At 41.8% G+C, this 22,457-nt stretch overlaps 5 protein-coding genes and 1 pseudogene across 6 annotated transcripts; 5 read left to right on the top strand and 1 right to left on the bottom strand.

Annotated features, from left to right (window-relative positions):
- The first annotated feature begins 585 nt into the window (after positions 1-585).
- LOC103342272 (uncharacterized) lies at positions 586-2,392 on the top strand (annotated as a pseudogene).
- Positions 2,393-3,736: 1,344 nt separating this feature from the next.
- LOC103342187 (uncharacterized) lies at positions 3,737-6,199 on the top strand. The gene has a single exon (XM_008245791.2). The coding sequence runs from the start codon at positions 3,814-3,816 to the stop codon at positions 5,956-5,958; it is 2,145 nt and encodes a 714-aa protein (XP_008244013.2). The 5' UTR covers positions 3,737-3,813; the 3' UTR covers positions 5,959-6,199.
- A 1,676-nt stretch (positions 6,200-7,875) lies between these two features.
- On the top strand, positions 7,876-10,065 carry LOC103342188 (uncharacterized). The gene has a single exon (XM_008245793.2). It carries the CDS (start codon positions 7,960-7,962, stop codon positions 9,946-9,948), a length of 1,989 nt encoding a protein of 662 aa, XP_008244015.2. The 5' UTR covers positions 7,876-7,959; the 3' UTR covers positions 9,949-10,065.
- Positions 10,066-11,856: 1,791 nt separating this feature from the next.
- Positions 11,857-14,597, top strand: LOC103342189 (peptidyl-tRNA hydrolase, chloroplastic). 2 transcript variants are annotated; one of them, XR_016121904.1, is made up of 9 exons: positions 11,857-12,256; positions 12,486-12,570; positions 13,014-13,081; positions 13,165-13,215; positions 13,344-13,417; positions 13,837-13,895; positions 13,986-14,062; positions 14,146-14,475; positions 14,563-14,597. XR_016121904.1 is itself a non-coding variant. In XM_008245794.2 (8 exons), the coding sequence occupies exons 1-8, from the start codon at positions 11,996-11,998 to the stop codon at positions 14,257-14,259; spliced, it is 789 nt and encodes a 262-aa protein (XP_008244016.2). In that variant the 5' UTR covers positions 11,857-11,995; the 3' UTR covers positions 14,260-14,597. The 2 variants fall into 2 exon arrangements, 1 of the variants encoding a protein (XP_008244016.2); XM_008245794.2 differs by having other exon boundaries at positions 14,146-14,597.
- A 1,262-nt stretch (positions 14,598-15,859) lies between these two features.
- Positions 15,860-17,816, bottom strand: ASPG1 (Eukaryotic aspartyl protease family protein). Its single transcript, XM_008245795.3, is given in 2 exon segments — positions 15,860-17,423; positions 17,426-17,816. Coding segments are annotated over 2 exon segments (1,482 nt in total). The 5' UTR covers positions 17,748-17,816; the 3' UTR covers positions 15,860-16,263.
- Positions 17,817-20,757: 2,941 nt separating this feature from the next.
- On the top strand, positions 20,758-22,426 carry LOC103342191 (Pentatricopeptide repeat (PPR) superfamily protein). The gene has a single exon (XM_008245796.3). The coding sequence runs from the start codon at positions 20,894-20,896 to the stop codon at positions 22,280-22,282; it is 1,389 nt and encodes a 462-aa protein (XP_008244018.2). The 5' UTR covers positions 20,758-20,893; the 3' UTR covers positions 22,283-22,426.
- Positions 22,427-22,457: the final 31 nt, after the last annotated feature.

The following is a 22,457-nucleotide window of genomic DNA, read 5'->3' as shown; positions in this document are numbered from 1 at the left end:
GGTATTACTTAGCATTCTCACTGAGAAGAACAAACATAAATTATGAGCTTTCATGTTCTATAAAAGCAAGGATGACAACCCTAGAGCATTACATTTCATATTTTCATTTCGAATCCCGTCTCTTGAACTTTAGTGACATTTTCCTTAATAGTATTGGCTCTTGAAATATTTTTTCAGACGGTCCAAGATCTTGATAAAATCCCCATCTCGGCCAAAATTGTTAACCATAATTGAAAATTTAATTCGGTGCGTGCATATCCTAAAGGATATTATTGGCTGTTAAGTCGACTCGGGAAAGCACAAGTCAATATATATCTTGGACGCCAAGTAAGCTGCTCCAATAAATCACAAGTTAATCCCTTTGATGAAAGTGATAGTGAAACGATGCGAATCCTCTCAGTTATCAGAGAAACACAAACCCAAGCGGCCGTTTCAAAACTCACAAGAGGACTGCCTCCTGCAATTGCAACCCTTCTTCTTGGTCCTCCAGAACTCAGACCCAACCCAGCACAGCCCCAATGTACCGAACCCAAACCCAGCGACCCCTTCGTGGACCTCATGGTTGCCAATTTCAACGACACATTCACAAAGATGAGGTCATCGCTTCCAATGGGAATGACTGAGAACAATTCACCCACCTACCTCTCCTCCGGCAACCCCTGCCTTGATTTCTTCTTCCACGTCGTCCCAGACACTCCGCCTTCCTACCTCCACCAACAGCTTCCCCTGGCTTGGGCCCACGATTCTCTGACCACCCTCAAGCTCATCTGCAATCTCCGCGGGGTGCGTGGTTTTGGAAAGTCCGACAAGGAAGGCTTTTACACGGCGGCGTTTTGGCTCCACCAGAACCACCCCAAAACCCTAGCCTGCAACCTCGCCTCCTTTGCCCAATTCGGGTGCTTTAGAGACCTGCCCGAGATTATGTACCGGGTTCTACAAGGCCAAGACGTGAGAGAGAAGGAAAAGGCCGAGTGGCTATACGGATAAAAGGCAGTGGGAGGAGGGGGAGGATTATGAGGACAGATGGAACTAGGAGGGACAAGTCGAAATCTAAAGCGAAAAGGGTTAAGAGAGGGACAAATTGGAAAAAGAAAAGGCCAGTGCCTTGAGGACAGAGAAGATGGTCGCCATGGCCAAGAAGGCCCTTGACAGGTACCAGAGTGACTCGGATTATCAATTCTTACACGACCAGATTTCGGATCTCTTTGCCGAGTGCTTGAAGTCGGATATGGAATGTTTGAAGAGGAATAACTACATTACGCTGGCGGCCAAGTGGTGCCCTTCCATCTACTCCTCCTTCGACCGCGCCACTTTGCTCTGCGAAAGCATTGCAAGGAAGGTTTTCCCGAGGGAATTGTGTCCGGAGTATGAAGGTATTGAGGATGAACATTACGCCTACAGAGTTCGTGACAGGCTGAAGAAGGAGGTTTTGGTGCCGTTGAGGAAGGCCATGGACTTACCCGAGGTGTATATGACTACCAAGCAGTGGGGTTCCATTCCGTACAACAAAGTGGCCTCTGTGGCCATGAAGCTTTACAAGGAAAAGTTTTTGGAGCACGACAAAGAGAGGTTTAACAAGTATTTGGAGGATGTCAAAGCCGGTAAGTCCAAGATTGCCGCCGGTGCTTTGCTTCCTCATGAGATCATTGCCCAACTGAATATTGAGCTCTACGATCATTATTCTTCTGAATCTGAACCCAACGAAAATGGTGATGTTGATGATCACGTGGCTGAGCTTCAGTGGAAGAGAATGGTGGATGACATGCTAAAGCAAGGCAATATGAACAACTGCTTGGCTGTATGTGATGTCTCAGGAAGCATGGAAGGAACCCCAATGGAGGTGTCCGTGGCTTTGGGATTGTTGGTGTCCGAACTGAGTGAAGAGCCATGGAAGGGAAAGGTTATCACTTTCAGTGAAAACCCTCAGCTGCATTTGATAAAAGGGGATGATCTTAGTTCCAAGTGCAAGTTTGTGAGGAGGATGGAGTGGGGCATAAACACTGATTTTCAAAAGGTGTTTGATTTGCTTCTCCAAGTGGCCGTGAATGGGAATTTGAAGCCAGAGCATATGATCAAGAGGATATTCGTGTTCAGCGACATGGAATTTGATCAAGCTTCGAGCAATAGTTGGGAGACTGATTATGAGGCAATACAGAGGAAGTTTAAGGAGAAAGGGTACGAGAATGCAGTGCCACAGATTGTGTTTTGGAATCTGAGGCACTCGAGTTCTACACCAGTGTCTGAGACACAACCAGGGGTGGCACTGTTGAGTGGCTTCTCCAAGAATTTGATGAAGATGTTCTTCAAACATGATGGGGAAATTTGCCCAGAACTTTTCATGGAAATAGCCATCTCTGGCGAAGAGTATCAGAGTCTGACTGTAGTAGATTGATGTTGATCATTACCTGTTTGAAGATTGTTTCCTTTTAATTAATGTCCTTGAATAAGAATAATTCTAGTTAACTTCTTGCTAGGAGGACGAAAAGTGAAATGAAAATGACAGGATATGATTTTTCTCTATCATTGTTTTATGTTTCTCTAAAGTAAGTCTTACATATAAATTTGAAATGTTGTTCTTTAGCTAACATCATGCGGTGTTATTTGGCATTCTCTTCATTTTCGCTGGATTTTTGGGATCATCAAGTGGTGGCAATTATATTTATATACAAAAATTGACAGGATAGTTTTGATGAAACATATACGCATTAGGACAGAAAGGCAGGAAGAAAGAGTAGGCAGATCCTTTGACGAAAACATGTGCTCCTCGTAGGACTAGTCCTAGCTTAAAATGGAATCTTGTTCATGTTTGTTGTTCCCAGTCATCTGGGAATAAACACGCTTCGCAGAGATGTAAATGGAAGTGAGAGTTTTTGAAATGTCTCAGTAGTCAATCTGGATTCTGGAATAATTTCAGGTTTTTCTTTATGTGTTATAGTTCTATATATAATAGGGGTAGGGATGATGCATCATGCATGTGAGCTTTTACAGTTTTCTTTCTAGTTAACTTGGATAGGCAGAAGAGGTCATTATGGATGCCTTCTTAAATTCTTTCTAATGTGTTTTTGATGTGTTTCGTTTCGTTTCGTTGTAATTTCATATAAATTCAAAGGAGAAAAATGTGAGAGAACTTGGGCAGATTTGTTTTCAGCTTAAGAAATAAAAGCAGAAGTGATCTGCATATATTCACCATCCCAGCCAATAGCATATATTCATCTGCATAAGAAGAACTGAAACAATGAGTTCATATTAATAATCAGCTGCTGCTGAGCTTATTGTTGGTGAAAATCCAAGTTCTTGGAAAAATATGTTTTTCAGTGAAAACCCAAAACAAGCTAAGGCCCTGTTGCCCAACACGTAGAAAATATAGAAATTCTTACACATTAAATAAATAAATATGCACTGAAAATAAAATAAAAAGTCACTGAAGTTGGAATTGGTAATTCTTTTTTCTTTTCTTTTCTTTTTTTGTTGTTGGAGGAACTGGTAATTCTTTAAGTAGGATTCTCACGCAAATGGTAAATACAATTTCAAGAAAATAAAACCAAAGTCGGTCGACTGGTTGCCAGTTGTATAAGTATATTAAATAATTTATTTTTTTTCCATTAGCAAAAGATATTGTTTGGATAAAAAATTCAAATTGAAAAAGGATTTTCAACAAAAACTCCTTGGAGCCCAAGAAATTGATCTCCTACAAAAGAGGCGTATCACGCCGTCCCCAAAAGAAAACTCACTTCTTCTAATCCATCGATCAAAAACCCCACTGCAAAAACCCTAATCCCCAATTCTCCACAACCCTCATACCAACAAACAACAATGGCTCCTCCAAGTCTTCTTCTTGGTCCCCCAGAGTTCAAAAAGCCAAAGCCAAAGCCAATCGCAGCAGCAACCCAAACCCAAACTCAATCGACTGACCCCTTCGTTGACCTCATGGTTGCCAATTACAACGACTCAGCCAAGGCTCCAATTATCGCACCTCCGATGGGCTTCACTGAGAACCGTTCTGCCACGTTTCTCGCCTCCGGCAACCCCTGCGTCGATTTCTTCTTCCATGTTGTGCCATCCACGCCGGCCTCCTATTTCAACCAACAGCTCCCGCTCGCCTGGGCCCACGACGACCTAACCACCCTCAAGCTCATCTGCAACCTCAGAGGCGTGCGCGGCACTGGAAAGTCCGACAAGGAAGGCTTCTACACGGCGGCGTTTTGGCTCCACAAGCACCATCCCAAAACCCTCGCCTGCAACGTTGCGTCTCTAGCCGAGTTTGGGTATTTCAAAGATCTGCCTGAGATACTGTACCGCCTTCTACAAGGCGAAGACGTGAGGAAGACCCAAAAGGCCGAGTGGTCGATGAGAAAAGGCGGGGCGTGTAGGATTGGTAGGCGTGGTAGGGGGGGGCTAAATCATCTGAGACCACCCTACAGAGGTGGCGTTTCACCATCACCACCCTACTACGGAGGTGGCTTTGCACCACCAGCACCCTACGGAGGTGGCTTTGCACCACCAGCACCCTACGGAGGTGGCTTTGCACCACCAGCACCCTACGGAGGTGGCCCCTATGGGCTGAGACCACCCTTCGGGGGGGGGCAAAGGTCAAGTAGCAGTGCGGTGAAGGGACGCCAGTCAAGTAATCGGAAAGGGGATGTGCACTCTAGAGAGGCCCGGATAAAAAGGGCAATGGAAAGGGCACAATTGGAGAAGGAAAAGGCGAGCTCTTTGAGAAGAGAGAAGAAGATCAGTATGGCCCAGAAAGCCCTTGGGAGGTACCAACGTGACCCCGATTTCCGGTTTCTGTACGAGCGTGTTTCAGATCTTTTCGCCGAGTGTTTGAAGTCTGATATTGAAAACTTCAACTCCAATCAGTACAAAAAGATAACCCTGGCAGCCAAGTGGTGTCCTTCTATCGATTCATCCTTCGACCGAGCCACTTTGCTATGTGAAAGCATCGCCAGGAAGGTCTTCCCGCGAGAATCATACCCAGAATATGAAGGTGTTGAGGACGCCCATTACGCCTACAGAGTCCGAGACCGGCTGAGGAAGGATGTGTTGGTGCCGTTGAGGAAGGTGTTGGAGTTGCCAGAGGTTTATATAGGTGCCAACCAGTGGGGTTCCATTCCTTACAACCGAGTGGCCTCTGTGGCCATGAAGTTTTACAAGGAGAAGTTCCTTAAGCATGATGAAGAGAGGTTTAAGAAGTATTTGGAGGACGTCAAAGCTGGCAAGTCCACGATTGCAGCGGGTGCTTTGCTTCCACATGAGATCATAGAGTCTCTGAATCATGGAGATGGCGGGCAAGTGGCTGAGCTTCAGTGGAAGAGAATGGTGGATGACATGCTGAAGCAAGGCAAGATGAACAACTGCTTGGCTGTATGTGACGTCTCTGGAAGCATGAATGGAACACCCATGGAGGTGTCGGTGGCTTTGGGACTGTTGGTGTCTGAACTGAGTGAAGAGCCATGGAAGGGAAAGGTCATCACTTTCAGTGCAAGACCTGAGCTTCATTTGATACAAGGCAATGATCTTATGTCCAAGTGCGAGTTTGTGAGGACGATGGAATGGGGCGGGAACACTAATTTTCAAAAGGTGTTTGATTTGCTTCTGCAAGTGGCAGTGAAGGGGAGACTGAAGCCAGAGCATATGATAAAGAGGATCTTTGTGTTCAGCGACATGGAGTTTGATCAGGCTTCAACCAATAGGTGGGAGACTGATTATCAGACAATTCAGAGGAAGTATAATGAGAAAGGATATGGGAATGCCATACCGCAGATTGTGTTTTGGAATCTAAGGCACTCTTTGTCTACGCCAGTGCCTAGCACACAACCAGGGGTGGCGCTGTTGAGTGGCTATTCGAAGAATTTGATGAAGTTGTTCTTGGATAATGATGGAGAAGTTCGCCCAGACAGTGTAATGGAACAAGCCCTCTCCGGCGAAGAATATCAGAAGTTGCTTGTGCTGGATTGATCTGATGACCATCTTATGTTTTAGTTGTTTCCTCTTTCCTATGTAAAAAAAAAAAAAGGGGTTTCATGCTTGGCCTAGATGTTGATTTCCATTGTTCAATTTTGTAGCAAAAACAAGAAGTGAAATGAAAATTTACTGGTGTTTTTGCTCCAATGTCTCTGTTGATTATTGTTTCTGCAATTTGGGTTTCTATGTTTTTGCTCCAATACCTATGTCCAACTGCAATTCGACTTTCTATGTTTCTTTATGGAACTGATGTCATAAGCCAATTCTGCATTTTGATCTCTGCATTGTTATGGAACTGATGTTCATGCTATCTTATTTTCTATCTTGATTTATGATCATTCGTTTCCCTTATTAGAGACTGATTGTTGCAAGACTAATCTTGAGAAATTAAAATTTTCTTACAGTACGCAGGAACTACTCATGTTTTGTCTAATGAATTTAGATGAAGATTGTGTTGGGGCAGCAGCAAAACAATATAAGGTCAATCTTCTGATGTATGAAAATTGAACAGGCTCAGCCATGGCTTCTTAGTCTTGAGAGGGAGAAGGTGTGTTCTAGAACCAAAGTTTTGATTTACAAGATGTTGTAGCACATAATCCAACTTTCAGTGTTGATTGTACATTCTTCATTTACAGCTGCTGCAATTTCATATCTTTTCTGCATTTGGATCATACCGGTTAACTTTTAATTGCTTGTAAAGGTCCAAGCTGCTGCAATCATTGTTTATTCAGTTTTATTACTTTCGTTTCTTGCATTAAATGGTTATTCAATTTTATCAATTTTTCCATTTTTTGTTGAGCATTTTTTGCAGGGACTTCTCCATTCAATATATTGCCGCTCTGAAAGATCAAACATAATCAACTAAAAGAACTGCAGAATCCATTAGGGAACAATCTTTCATGATTATCACTAATGAAATCAAATACAAGCTCCGTTATTGTGACTGTCAATGATATTTCTGAGAGTGAGCTCTTAATTCTGGTTATATATGTTGCTTTCATTTCTCTAAACTTGTTCCAAAACCATTCTCAAGTCTCGAACCCTGACCATAAGCCTACTATAGGGCACTTGTGACTCAATTAGGCTTGGATACTCACGTAACTTGACCTAGCGTTTTACGATTAGGATTTTGATCTCAATGTACAACGTAACCGGACCTAATCCAAGTTAATTGAGTACACCTTTATGTAGACAATTATATTTAAATAATATTTTTATTTTAAACAGTATTGCCCTTTTTTAAATATATTCGAATCTTTTTTATTATTATTCTAATATACCAATTATATTTTTATTTTTTAAAATGCCTCTTGGAATGTGGATGACTTGGAGAAATTATACAATAGTACGGTACTACCACGTGGCACTGACAGGTGGTAGTACGCACCAATTGCATAATGACATGTGGCAGGACTATCTTTTAAGAGAGAGAATGTTAACATCCAAATTTAATAGTAACACCGTTAGTAACCAACTTTCTTTTTTGTTTTCTCGATGACTTGTGGGTTAAATCACAAATAGACTCAACACTACAGCATATTCATTGCCTATCAATTTGATTGATGATCATCATCTGGTTTAACTATGTTCCCTTTTCCTTGATAACCAAGAATTTAACCTACATAGAAAATATGAAAAATTGTATGTTTGGGTTTTATGCTAGGGCTAGAAGGGACATTTAAACTTTTCATTTTGTACAAGGAAAAAAAGAAGTGAACTGTAAATGAAATCTTCATCATCTATGTTTCTTTAAAATGATATCAATGCCATAACCAATATTCAATAAATTTAATGGTAACAAAAAATTCAATTTTATTTTTTGGGAAAACATAATTAACAGATTAATCCTTGGTCCCCAAGTAAACGAGCTCCTATATAAAAGAGGCACATATCTCACTCACGCCTCTCCAACCTAATTCCATCAAAACACTGCAAATTAAACCCTCTCCCAAATTCCCAATTCTCCAATCAAACCTCTGTTTACAAATCACGCCGATGGCTCCTCCACCGACTGGTCTTGTAATTCTTGGTCCTCCAGAGATCAACAAGCCCACCCCACCATCGCAACCCGAACCCGCCTTCGGTGATTCGATGAGCGGATCAAACGGAGCCAGACCCCCAATGGCGCTCACCGAGAACGGCTCAGCCACCTTCCTCACCTCCTCAAACCCCTGCCTCGATCTGTTCTTCCACGTCGTACCGGACTCTCCGGCCTCCTATCTCAACAAACAGCTCCCGCTGGCCTGGGCCCACGACGCCCTCACCACTCTCAAACTCATCTGCAACCTCAGAGGCGTCCGTGGCACCGGAAAGTCCGACAAGGAAAGCTTCTACACGGCGGCGTTTTGGCTCCACAAAAACCACCCCAATACCCTCGCCTGCAACCTCGCCTCTTTCGCCGAGTTCGGCTACTTCAAAGACATGCCCGAGATTCTGTACCGCCTTCTAGAAGGCCAAGACGTGAGGAAGAACCAAAAGGACCAGTGGTTAATGAGAAAATGCAGATGGGGCGGTAGCAAGAGGAGACCAGTGGTTCGGCGAGTGGCACGGAGAAGTCGTCCGAGTTATAAAATTGGTAAATCGAAAACCAAAGCCGCGGTCACTCCGGCCATCAGCAGCCGGAAGAGTGTGCCTAAAGAGGTTCGGGTAATGAAGGGGATGGAGAGGGTAAAATTGGAAAAGGAAACAGCGAGCGCTGCGAGGAAAGAAAAGAAGATAGCCATGGCCAAGAAGGCCATTGCCAGGTACCAGCGTGACCCGGATTACCGGTTCTTGCACCAGAGGGTTTCGGATCTTTTCGCAGAGTGCTTGAAGTCCGATATAGAAACCTTCAAGTCGGATGATAAGCATAAGAAGATAACTCTGGCTGCCAAGTGGTGCCCTTCCCTTGACTCCTCCTTCGACCGCGCCACTTTGCTCTGCGAAGCCATTGCGAGGAAGGTGTTTCCCCGAGAATCGTACCCGGAATATGAAGGTATGGAGGAAGCACATTACGCCTACAGAGTCAGAGACCGGCTGAGGAAGGAGGTGTTGGTGCCGCTGAGGAAGGAGTTGCAATTGCCCGAGGTTTACATGGGTGCCAACCAATGGGGTGCTATTCCGTACAATCGAGTGGCCTCTGTGGCCATGAAGCTTTACAAAAGTAAGTTTTTGGAGCACGACAATGAGAGGTTTAGCAAGTATTTGGAGGACGTGAAAGCAGGCAAGTCCACAATTGCGGCGGGTGCTTTGCTTCCGCATGAGATCATAGCCCAACTGAATAATATAGGGTGGTCTTCTTCTTCCGATGACCAGAATGACGATGACAAGGAAGATCAAGTGGCCTTGCTTCAGTGGAAGAAAATGGTGGATGACATGCTAAAGGAAGGGAAGATGAAGAATAGCTTGGCTGTATGTGACGTCTCAGGAAGCATGGCTGGAACCCCAATGGAGGTTTCTGTGGCTTTGGGATTGTTGGCGTCCGAACTGAGTGAAGAGCCATGGAAGGGAAAGGTCATCACTTTCAGTGAAAACCCTCAGCTGCATTTGATAGAAGGGGATGATCTTAGGTCCAAGTGTGAATTTGTGAGGAGGATGGACTGGGGCATGAACACTGATTTCCAAAAGGTGTTTGATTTGCTTCTCCAAGTGGCCGTGAATGGGAATTTGAAGCCAGAGCATATGATAAAGAGGATCTTCGTGTTCAGCGACATGGAGTTCGATGAGGCTTCGAGCAATAGTTGGGAGACTGATTATGAGGTAATACAGAGGAAGTATAAGGAGAAAGGGTACGAGAATGCAGTGCCACAGATCGTGTTTTGGAATCTAAGACATTCTATGTCTACGCCAGTGCCGAGTACAGAACCAGGGGTGGCGCTGTTGAGTGGCTTCTCCAAGAATTTGATGAAGATATTCTTGGATGGTGATGGGGAAATTCACCCGGATCTTACCATGGAAGTAGCCATCTCCGGCGAAGAGTATCAGAAGCTGGTTGTGATAGATTGATGATACATTCTTCATTCTGTCTCCTGTAAAAAAATCATAAAGAAGTTGACGTTTTATGTTCGGCCATTTCCTCTGAAAATTTCATATATGAATGATAAGAAATAAGTTGACCGTTTATGTTTGGCCTTGGTGTTAATTTCTAACTAATCATTTTGTAGAAGAAACTAGACAAGTGAATTGTTGGTGGTTTTATTTTATGATTGCAACTGGACTTGTTGAGGACTTGTTGACTTGTTGAGGCTCAGTACCGCCAAAGAGATGGACTTTGTCCATGTTCCCAATCCAATCCCATACAGCTTTCCTCACTCTTCAAATGCTTGTTCGAGGTTTTTGAAATCCCACTTGAATCCAGGAAACAAATTACACAATACTTTCTTAAACTGACACACACAGTTCTTCTGTAATTTTTGAGAGATAATGTTCAGTCAAGTACACGTCATTGGACTAAACTTATATATTGCACATCTAATGGAGAGGCAAGAGCATTTTCTCAAACAAATGTCACCACATCTTGGTTCTTTTGGCTCTTGTCGTCCAGGCCAATCGTCCAGCTCGCCATTTTAAAGGAGCTAGAAACAATTCGGATACGAAATGGTAAAAGTATCGGCGATACATATAGTTTCGACGAGCTCCGAGACATGCACTATTTACACGCGGCCATTTCGGAGGCCATGAGGATGAGGCTGTACCCTCCCGTACCGGTCGACACAAAGGCTTGCCTAAGCGACGACGTCATGCCAGATGGGACGATTTTTAAGAAGGGGTGGTTCGTGACGTACCACGCGTACGCCATGGGAAGGATGGAGGGGATATGGAGAAAGAACTGCGTTTCAGTTTCCAATATTTCATGCCGGGCCGAGGATGTGTCTCGGAAAAGAACTGGCATATATTCAGAAGAAGTCGATTGCAGCGTCTGTGATGGAGAGGTTTGAGTCAAGTGCAAAGCAAACTTGTTTGTAATTTGTAAAATCTCTACTCCATTGAAACTAAAAATGAACTACAACATGACATATGCTAATTAATTTAGAACAACAGCTAAGCAACTTGATTAGAATGAACTCAGAGAGAGAGTGAACAAAAACAATTGGACTTCAAAAACTATTTTTGTAGAAACATTAACAAAACCGAGTATAGCCGATCGGCTATAATAATAAAAAAATTTAAAATCCATGTATAGCCGAACGGCTATACTGTTTATATATATTAAAAAATACCAGACAGCGCCTAGGAGCCACGTGCCAGAATCCGTAACGCCGAGCGGCTATACTATTGTTAATAAATTAGAACAAACCAGGGTTTAGCCGCACGGCTATACTAAAAAAATTATATATTAACGTATAGCCGTGCGGCGATACTATGTTTAAAAACAATTCAGCAAAATCATGTTTAGCCGAGCGGCTATACTATTTTTTTAAAATAAGAACAAAACCATGTATAGCCGAACGGCTGTACTAAAAAAAAGCGGCTCGCCATTCTATAGCCGTGCGGCTTTATATATATATATATTTTTTATAAAGAATACCGGCTATACTATTTTTAAAAACAATTTACTGAAAATCCAGTAATTTTTAAAAAAATTTAAAAAATTCGTGTATAGCCGCACGGCGGTACGCTTTATAAAAAAAAAATAAAGATGACCTACCCAACGATTAGGCGCCTACGTGTCAAAATAAGTAGCGCCGCACAGCTATACTATTTTTTTAATAATTAATAAAACTGAGTATAGCCGCGCCGCTATACAATTTTAAAAAATTAAAAACCAGGTATAGCCCCTCGGCTATACGATTTTTTTATATTAAAAAAAGGACCCACTTTGAACCTAGGCGTCAAGTGTCAAAAATAGTAAAGCCGCGCGGCTATAACGTTTTTGAAAAAAATGGGTGAAAAATGGGTATCGAAAATTCATTTTCCCTAACGCCAAACACCCTTGTAAACTGAAAATTCATTCTTCCTCACCTTCCTCCTAGTTTCAGCCGTAGGGTTTATCTATATATTTCTCAAACCCTCAGCTAATTATTGGTTTGTATAAATAAGTAAAACAAAAAATATGAACGTTGCTGCTTCTCTATCATCTATCGCCACCGTTCGCTTCCCCAATTGCCACCGCTGTTTGCGCTCCTCAAAAACCCTAATTCCATCTTCGTCGCTTCGGATAATTTCTCAATTCTCGTCATCACCCTCCGCCTCATCTGCGCTGCCAATGAGCTCGAACACGGCGGCTGTCGAATCCAAGAAGCCGCCCAAGCAGCCGTGGCTCATCGTCGGCCTTGGAAACCCCGGAAAGAAATACCACAGCACCCGCCACAATGTTCGTACGACCCCTCAAAGCTCTGTGTTTTTAGTTCGCTTTTGAAAATTCAAGTTGACCCCAAAGTTCACACTTTTGCTCCTCATAGCTGTTTTAGACGCTAATTTTCCCATCATATGAATGTTGCCTGGTTTTCTTCTTGATTTAACTCTATCTGATTAATGTTGTGCTATATGGAAATCTGAAGCTTGCAAATTGCAATAATATATGGCGGTGGTGTTCTTTTCAGGTGGGTTTTGAGATGGTGGATGCTATAGCTGAAGCTGAAGGGATATCATTGAGCAGTGTTTCTTTCAAAGCCCTGGTCGGAAAAGGTTCAATTGCTTTGAATTTTAATACAATTTCAAATGTACAACATATCTCGTGGATAAGTTTTGTTAGTGAGTAATGGATCACCATTTGCTCTTGAAGCTTACGTTGACCTTATTTTCCCCACTTGTGTGATTATCTGCACATGCTGGAACTACCCAATTCTGTTGTCTTTATTCTTTCTCTCTCATGTTGATCGTTTGAAATATAGTTTGATTGGTTGCAAAACCAAACCAGCAACTGAATTTGCTAACTTTGCTTTATTGTGTGTGTTCACTTTTGCATAATTTTTGTGCATATATCTTTTTCACACGTCTCTGCAATTTACAATCTCATTTTGTTTGTGAATTTATCAAGCTTATCGATAAATAATCCTTCACTTTGTTTTCAAGATTCCCAACTCTTATGGCAAACTTTAATCCAAATAGAGCTTGTTTCCATATTCCAGGCCTTATCGGGGATGTTCCAGTTATATTTGCCAAACCACAAACTTTCATGAATAAAAGCGGTGAGTCAGTAAGTAAGCTATCTCAGGATTTGTCTTAATATTTTAATATGTTTCTGAGATGATTGGTTGATATTTGGACCCTTTGTTGAAGGTTGGATCCATTGTTTCGTATTACAAGATTCCATTGAAGCAAGTACTTGTGGTGCAGTTTCTCTCCCTATCTTGACTTAATCTCTACTCTTTCTCTTTTTTTTTTCCCTCTTGTTTTCTGAGTCAGAGTGTCCTGTTTCTCTACCATGTTCAAATTTCTTGAAATATATATTTTTTCAGATCTTTGATGATCTAGATCTCCCCTTTGCAAAACTGCGGCTGTTGCCAAAAGGTGGACATGGAGGACACAATGGGTAATCGCACATTGCCATGTTACTTTTCTGTTCTAGCTAATGTACTAGTTTGTGTTAGATTTAACTCTTTGTCTAAGGAAAATATATTTCAAATGAGCAACTCTACCACTGTATCCTAGACCTGTAGTTTGAAAGGACCCTGTCAGATCCTGAAGATACCCAAACGAATACTTTTTCTCTGTATTCCAGATCTATATGTATTATCTTGGACACAATGAGAAATGATATCATTGTCCCAAACCACGATCATCCTGTCATCAGGAATGAATATAAAAATTATAAACATTTTTTGCTGCACAGTGACATTTCAAACTAGAAAGAACCTGTGGTGACTTGTGGATTTTCTTTCCCTGCTTGTAGTAAGACTGTTTTGTTGCATGTAAATCTTTTCTTTGGTTTATCAAGCCATTGTTTTGCAGGATGAGGAGTGTCATTGATCACTTTAAAGGGAGTCGAGATTTTCCTCGTTTAAGAATCGGTATTTTCCCTAGAGCACTAAAAGTGTTTGCCTATACTATTTTAAAAATTACGTAATTTATTATGTCATTGAATTGGAGAATTTCTGTAGGCATTGGACGGCCTCCTGGGAAAATGGATCCTGTGAACTTTGTTCTTCGTCCCTTTACTAAACAAGAACTTGAAGAGGTTTGTTGAGTTTCTGATGCAACTTCTGGAGAAACCTATGTTTAGATTGATACTGGACTCTAACTACTAGACATGCTTTTCAGTTGAATTTTACATTTCAAGATGGTGTAGAAGCGGTGCGTATTCTTTTGCTTGAGGGGTTCAACAAAAGCGCAACATTTGTTAATAGTGCCAAACCCTTGGAACAATGTGGTTAAATTGCTTCGTTTGTTATCTTGAGAAGCATATTACTTCAGAAATTCTTATTCTGGTGAACCATCCATCGTTGTTCATTAGTATCTGGTAGTGACACTGACTCACAATACTACTTTGAAGACAAAGCCCCGTCTGAAATTTCCAATCCACTAGATTAGTTCCAACATTCTTTCTCCGAACGAGCAGCTGCAGCTATATACTTGAGAATTAGCGACTTGGTACTTTTTATCATTGTTTTGTTTTACGTTTCTAAACTTGTATGATGCATTTCTAAACTTGATTCTTTTTCTTCTTTTTGTTAAAAGGCGTGGCATGTGAAGAGGTCCAGGTAAAAGCAAAACGTTCCCACATTTTGTGTTTTTTTCCTCGTCATATGTGAAAAGTCCAAGTAATCTCAGTATCTTCAAACTCACAAGTCACCCACCTTTTGCAATATCTTATGGTTGACCGATATTTTCAAACTCAACAGCGTACATGCAGGACCTGCGACCTTTCAGCAAAATCTGTTTAAGGGTTACCGACTATGCGTATGCGGGTTCCCACATGTGAAAATTAGTCTACCAGCTTAAAATCAGTCAATTTTAAAATGAAGCAAGTGGGCAAGGGAACAATTTCTTATTTTCTTATGCAGCTTATTGTGGTAACTTTTTTGACTTTTATTCCGCTGCAGCTTTTCACAGAAGAAGCAAGGCCCACATTTTCTTATCCCACTACCTTCTTTCTTCTATTTCTCTATCCAGTGTCATTCCCGTTTCACACAAATTTTACTGCATATACAAACATAGCAATTATAAAAACGGAAGGGGTGGCTGTGCCAAACTTTTTTCCTCAATTAAAGGAATTAAATGTACACACTAGGATCCCAAACTTTTCTGCCGGGTCTTGGGACCCTCCCATAACTGCATATGGTAGTTGCCATTGATGTTTGACCTAAATTTTATGGCGTTTAAATGATTTTCACAAACTAGGGTCCCAACCCAAATTCTCTGCCCGATTTTCCTCTAAATATCTGGATGGAGAACAAGTATGCATTTTTATTGCAGTTTATCGTTTTTTTTACCATTTGAAAATGAAATTGTAGGTTGAATTTGGGCTGGGCATGGTAATGGTATAGTATTAGTAGATTGATGTGGGCATGTCGACCGTGGATGATGAAGAAACACTCCCACGCGTCAGAAAAGACAAACGGCCCATCCCGACAATCACGGTACTTAGGCCCACAAAGGAAAGTGTAGGGACCCAAGGTCAAAGTGCGTGAATCCTACATGGCATACGTTGTCTTCCACTTCCAAAAGTGGACCCTACAGGCAATGCATGTGACCGACTCCCCCACATTCACAAGCGAAAGTGAAAGAAAGCGAATTCGCAAGGAGGACCGGGTAAGGGAAGGAGCCAAACAAATAATGCGCCTATCTAAACGCCTCCAAAATTCACATGCAGTACGCAGAGAGAGTCACCAATATATATATATAAATCTAATCTAATCTAATCAAACAAAAGAAAAGAAAATATATAATGCCACGAGGCACGCATGCAAGCAAGCCTTTGGCAACGTATTGTATAACGCAAGTGAGTGAGTGGGTGAGAGCCCTCAACTTGGACTAGCGATTCAATTCAAGCATATTATTCAGCTCCGAATTTATACAGTAGATGGGCATGGGCCCCACTCTTACCGAAATACATTACTATTGACATTCAAAATAAACTCAGCTCAGCCTGTCTTGTGTACAATTCAAGAACCACCACCAACACCGCACCTGTAATAAATACTTTTAATATACGGGATAGAAATCGAATTCAGGTGGAAGAGCCTTAGCCACCAACCTTGTTCTTTTTCTTCATTTTTCACCCGATTATAATTTATGAGAGATAAATAGGTAGCCCCGGCTCCCCGTACATAATATTTCACTCACAATCCCAACCTGTTACCTCCTAACCCAAACTCCAAACCTAAACTTACTTCTAATACCTTTTTTTAACCTTCTTTTTGTTTTTACTTCACAAATTTAACATTTATTTGCCGAGAAACCCACTCGGTTGTTTGCCAAATCATAGCTCACACGTGTCCCCTGCTGCTGGACGTTCCCGATGATGGACGGAGACGACGACGTCGGAGCAAAAGCGAAGCAAAACGTTCCCGCCGAGTCCACGGGAATCAGGTAGTTCTTCGCGGGCAGACTCAGCGACTTCCCACCAGCAAACAGAAACGACACCGTTGGGACCTGAACCCTGGACCGCGACGACAGGTCGTAACACGTGTCGAACAGTGCAAATCCACTCGCACTCGGCAGGTCCCGAGTCAATCTCTTAAACGCGTCCCGTAGCGAGTTGTACGCCTCCGTCTGTAACCGAGTTATGGCCGTGCCCGAGTCCACAATGATCCCGCCGTTCCCCGACTCATCCACCTCGAAAACCGAAGGTGGGACCGACACCGGTTGGCCGCCCACACTGAACCCCTTCAGCCCCACGTAGTAAAACGTTTCGACCCTGCTGTCCTTCAACAACGGCGCCGTCACCGAGTCACTGGGTGGTGCTGAGTTGAACTCCAGAGTCGACGACGTGGACGAATCGCGGTTCACCAAACAGTACGAGAACGACGTCGCTTTGAATTGCGAAGGAAGTGACAAAGCCCCACCGCCCAGGCCCAGTAACCCGGCGGCCCCGACGAATAATCCCTCGTTATCGTGCCCGCACCCCAAGCCGACGTTATGGATCGCGCCCGAGTTCCCGAACGACACCGTTTCAGTCACGAAATCGCCGACGGTGTATGACCCGTCGCCGTAGGACACCTGGTAGAGGCACTTGTCGGCACGACAGGCGGACACATGAAGAGAATGGCATTGCGGGGAGTCGCACGTGACCGGGTGGTAAGTGGAGGATCCGGTGGGGTTGAAAACCGGGTCGGTTTGTTGGTAACAGTCAGAGCAAGGCTCGCATTGGAGCCAGTTGATGTCGCTGCCGGTGTCGAGCACCATGTACAAGGACTTGGCCGGGGTGCCGACGCCGATGCGCGTGAAGTACTCGCCGCTTCCCTGGCTCACACCCGACACGACCGGGGTGGAGAGGTCCTCGGGTCGGATCTCGGTGTGCATGGGTTCGAGATCGGACTTCTTGATGTTCTGAACCGCCAGCTGGAGCTTGGTGTGGAGCGAGTTGACTCGGGCGAGTCGCGACCGAGTCGGGAGAGGACTAAGGATTCGTAGTCCTTGTGTTGTGAGTTGTGGAGAGCGTCGCGGGGAAGGAGTTGGAGAGAGAAGGAGGAGTTGAGAGGAGTGAGAGAATGGGTCTGGGCCTGGGTTTCTTGGCGGTCCAATGGTTTGAGGGTTTCAGGGTTGAAGGAGAGGACGTCATGGGCTTGGGTGAGGGAGGCAGAGACGTCGAGAAGTGTGGATGTTTCTTCTGATAAGCTGCGAGAGAGTGTGGAAGGAAACAGCGCAGTGAGTGTGAAGGCTGAGAAAATGGCCAAGTAAAGAACTGCGGTCTGAGCCATTTTTCTCTGTTGCAGAAAGCAGAGAGAGAGAGAGCTCAGAAAGAGAGAGAGAGAGAGATGAGAAGGAAGTGAAGTGGAGCTTGGCTTTATTTAGTAGAGAAAGAGACAGAGAACGGGAGAGAGAGAGAGAGAAGATGCTCACGTCAGGCTTGGCTTAGTTAGAGGAAAAGCATTAAAGTGGGAGCTGGGAAGTGGAGTGGGGCCCAAAGTAATTTAACTTGTTTTGGGTGGAGAATGGAGGCCAGGCCACTGTGAAATCTATGTTTCAATTTTATTTTATTTTCCTTCTGTTATTGCAGAAATTGATAATATTTTTTTAATTTTCTGCTTGTGTGCTGTTCTCTTCTGTGGCTGGCAGCAATGTCGGGAGTCTTTTGTTTTCTCTGTGTGTCAAGTTTTACTATTTTCTCCTCCTTTTTGGGGCAGAGGTAAAAGTTTCGTGATTGGGTTGGGTTGGGTTCAAATGAAGTGATGATGAGCCCTCGCATTCTTTCTGGATCCGTACCGGTGGCAAGTGATAAAGGCCATGACATGTAAAACATAATTTATTTACTGCATCTCTGTTTTTTTTGGGGCTTGAGAAACTTAATTTACAAAAAGAAGCCACGGTAACAATCTTATTCCATAGGATCAAAGTTGAAAGCCAGAATAATATCACTATCCAAAGAAAGAATTCAAATTTTGTCACGTAATTGAGAAGGACTTGGCAAAACGTACGCATCAGTCAAAAAATGAGCTTCCATGAGCACATGGCGAAACGGATTCGTTGAAAGAAATAACTCTCGTATTAATGAAGTTTTTTTTTTGCGTATATTCAGACTTTACTTTTCGCTTACTTGCGATTCAATTGTGGAAAATTTTATGTTCTCCGAAAAAGAACTTTGACTTTAGAAACTGTGAGTTCTTTTTTCCTCTTTTGTTCATTACGTACTATACATAATCTTACAGAAATCGCTGGTGTAGAAACCAGAAAGAGATATTGTCAATTCTTCATGACAATACTGGTATCTTATCATTGTAGCCGATTCGTTTAAAAGGAAAAATGAATGAATGTTCATTTACACCATGAAAACAACTTCCAACCCATTTATAAATTAATCACATCAAATCATAGGTCAATTCCGAATATAAAATAGCAACCCAGACCTTTTTAAATGTGAAAGCATTTTGTGTATGCAGCAGAATCATGCAAATGGAAGGCGGATATGATATTACAGATATGCAAATGGACCACTGATAAAGAAAATCGCTTCCGCACCTCTGATTTATGCCTAATCTTTTTTCTTTTCTTTTTTTCCTGTAGCACAATAAGCTAAATAAATCGAATTTCTCATGCAGAAAATTGTAATTAACAACGAGATTCTTTTCTTAATTTTTTGCTTAATTCTGTGCTTTGGATATGGCAGCAAGCAAGCAATTAATCAATGCCGGAACAGAGTCATTTGTTTTCTTGTGTTCTGTTTTGATTTTTTGCTACTCCTTTTTTGGGCAAGCGTAAAAGTTTAGCGACTGGGTTCAATTGATGATGTGATTAAAGGTGGTATTAATAATTGAGGTCAAGAACCGTCACTTTCTTTCTAAGTTCGTAGGAAGACCATAATCTTGAGTTACAACTAAATATATCTTTTTTGAGCACGTGAGTTACAAGCCGTTTAAAAAAAAAAAAACTAAACATTCTTAATAAAAACCACAAAGGCATTCAAAATACTCTCGAATTTATACACGTCCAGAATTTACCTCAAGCTTGTGATTGAAAGGTCGGAATTAGTTAGATATATAATCTTAAAGATTGTCCATCCAATCCAAGTTTCTACAATGCCTAGAAACAAACACATGGACGTGGACAATTCCTTGCTTGTATTGAGAAATCCTGAGAATCAACGGTGTAGAAAAAGAGTATTGTCAATTCTTCATGCAGCTGTATTGGTGGTTTAAAAGCAAGCATCAAATTGACACCATTCTTCATTTTCATATGTCAATTCTGAATATTAATCAAGTGAGAGTAGACAACTTTGTCGTATATTCACTGATGAGAAATGTTAGTAACCTTTTCTCTTGATTTTTATTTTTTACTTGACATGTATCATCTTAAAAGCAATATCATTAATATATTATTAACTTATGCTTTCAGTTCACTTATTAAATGTATTCAATTTATCCACAAAAAAATTTCACAACTTTCTTACCATCTTATTAAATTTTTTTAACGTTAATTTTTTATTTATTTAAAAAAATGTTTGCTTTAAAAAAAAAAAAAAGAGGAAATGTCCTTTTTTTTAATTAAAAAAAAGTCTAAACTTGACGTTAAAAAAAAGGGACATTTCATCTTTTTTTAAAAAGCAGACATTTTCTTAAATAAAAAAATTTGACTTTGAAAAAAAAACTTTAATAAGATGGTAAGAAAGTTGTGAAACTTTTTTGGATTAATTAAATACATTTAATAAGGGTAAACTTGGAAAGCAAAAGTTATATAATATATTAATGACATTGTTTTAAATATAAGAGAATGACATATGTCAAGTAAAAAATAGAAAAAAGAAAAGATTTCCCCATTTACTGATTGGTATTTACGGATTGGTTATATGTGAAAATATTTTGTGGATGCAATGCACCGGGCTCATAAGTGGGTGGTGAGATGTCCGTATTAGATATAGGCAGATTATCAAGGGAGACAAAGTCAAAGAATACAGATTAAAAAATCGTTTTTCCAACTTTGATTTGGATGATTGGAGTGGGAAGCGTAAAATATAGATTTAACTAATTTTGTTTTCGGAAAAGCAAATTGTAGGAGGACGATCCTCAAAATCTCACAACATGTTTACTTATTTGTAATGAAATAGTTTTTGAGCGAAAGTGATTGTAATCAACAGGAAGTGATTTTTGCCCTCCCAAAATCACTCACAAATGAGCTCGTAGAATGTTTTTCGTTCTTGAGCTCATAAATAACTGGGCTTAACAAGTTCATTTTCTTGGGGGTGTTTGGGCCGTCACTGCCGGAACGGTCCATTTTAAGAACTGCCGATCTAATTCTCTTATTCGTTTTCGTTCACTTCCGAATTCCAATAATAGCCGTTGCCGGTATTTGGCGGGAACTTATAACAGTATAGCCAAACCAAAGCACCAGATTGACCTCCAAACAGAAGAAAATGAATGCTTCAAAATCTCTCTCTCCCTTCAGGTTTTCCTCTCTCCTACGTCTCCAGAAGGACCCAATTCTCGCTCTCCAACTCTTCCAAAATCCCAACTCTGATTCAACTCCTCAACCCACAAAGCCTTTCCGCTACTCTCTCCTTTCCTACGACCTCATCATCACCAAGCTCGGCCGCGCCAAAATGTTCGACCAAATGGACCAAATCCTTCATCAATTGAAGCAAGAAACCCGCTTTGCTCCCCCCGAAATCATCTTTTGCAATGTCATTTCGTTCTACGGTCGCGCTCACCTCCCCGACCGTGCACTCCAAATGTTCGATGAAATTCCCACATTTCGTTGCCATCGGACCGTGAAATCATTTAATTCATTGTTGAATGCGCTTCTCAGGTGTGGCGAGTTTGAGAAAATGTGGAAATTCTTTGTGTGTATTGATAAATACGCGGCCCCGGATGCATGTACTTATAATATACTGATGAAAGCTTGTTGTTCGAATGAGTACTTGGATGATGCGTGGAAGGTGCTCGATGAAATGTCTAGAAAGGGTATTCCCCCGAATTCAGTGACAATGGCGAGTTTGATTTATTGCCTTTGTTCGAATTTGAAGTTGAAAGAAGCTTTCACGTTGAAAGAGGATATGGCGAGGGTATATGGGGTGCCGCCTACTATATTCGTGTATACCTCCTTGATGAAAGGACTCTGCAAGATTGGTGAAATGAGTTTGGCTTTTAGGCTTAAGGAGGAGATGATAATGAGAAAAATCAAACCAGATGCAGCGGTTTATTCGACTTTAATCAGCGGGCTTTTCAAGCTTGGTAGGAAAGGGGAGGTTTTTGGGCTTCTTGAGGAAATGAGCGAGTATGGGTGCAAACTTAATACTGTAACGTACAATGCAATGATTAATGGGTTTTGCAAGGAGAAGGATTTTGAAGCAGCATATAAAGTTTTGGATGACATGGTGGAGAAAGGGTGTGAGCCAGATGTTATTAGTTACAATGCGATTCTTGGTGGACTATGTCAGGAAGGGAAATGGAGTGAAGCAAATGATTTGTTCGAAGATTTACCAAGACGTGGATGCACTCCAGATGTGGTTTCATATCGAATAATGTTTACTGGACTTTGTGATTGCAGGCAGTTCAGAGAAGCAGCACTTATTTTAGATGAGCTGATCTTCAAGGGTTATGCACCCCATCGTCTAAGTGCACATAAACTTGTTGAGGGGTTGTGTCGGGAAGGTGATATGGAGTTGTTAAGGACAGTTTTAACTAGTCTGGGAAACGGAAATGTTCTTCATGTGGACACCTGGGCAATGGTGATTTCGATGGTATGCAAGAAGAAGAAGCTTTCAAATGTGTCTAAGCTTGTTGATACCTTGCTAGTGCAGTAAATTGTGGTTGTGCCCATGTCAATAAGATAAAATTGGGTTTTCTTGCAAAGGCATGCTATCTAATTCTATGCATCTGCGTGGATGACTTGCAGTTCACTTTTCATTGTGGTTTACTATGGAAGAAAACAAATATGTTTGCCATAATTTAAAGCCACAACTTTCTAGTCTGCAATTC

The sequence above is a fragment of the Prunus mume genome, linkage group LG7, assembly GCF_029339155.1.
Source record: "Prunus mume cultivar Tortuosa linkage group LG7, ASM2933915v1, whole genome shotgun sequence".
Classification (NCBI taxonomy): domain Eukaryota; kingdom Viridiplantae; phylum Streptophyta; class Magnoliopsida; order Rosales; family Rosaceae; genus Prunus; species Prunus mume.
This window is presented reverse-complemented; position numbering and strand designations above follow the sequence as displayed.

Coding starts and splice junctions, on each gene's coding strand:
- LOC103342191 (XM_008245796.3), top strand. CDS start 20,894: ATGAATGCTTCAAAATCTCTCTCTCCCTTCAGGTTTTCCTCTCTCCTA.
- LOC103342188 (XM_008245793.2), top strand. CDS start 7,960: ATGGCTCCTCCACCGACTGGTCTTGTAATTCTTGGTCCTCCAGAGATC.
- LOC103342187 (XM_008245791.2), top strand. CDS start 3,814: ATGGCTCCTCCAAGTCTTCTTCTTGGTCCCCCAGAGTTCAAAAAGCCA.
- LOC103342189 (XM_008245794.2), top strand. CDS start 11,996: ATGAACGTTGCTGCTTCTCTATCATCTATCGCCACCGTTCGCTTCCCC. Junction 12,257..12,485: donor ACCACAGCACCCGCCACAAT/GTTCGTACGACC, acceptor TGTTCTTTTCAG/GTGGGTTTTGAGATGGTGGA. Junction 13,216..13,343: donor CATTGAAGCAAGTACTTGTG/GTGCAGTTTCTC, acceptor ATATTTTTTCAG/ATCTTTGATGATCTAGATCT.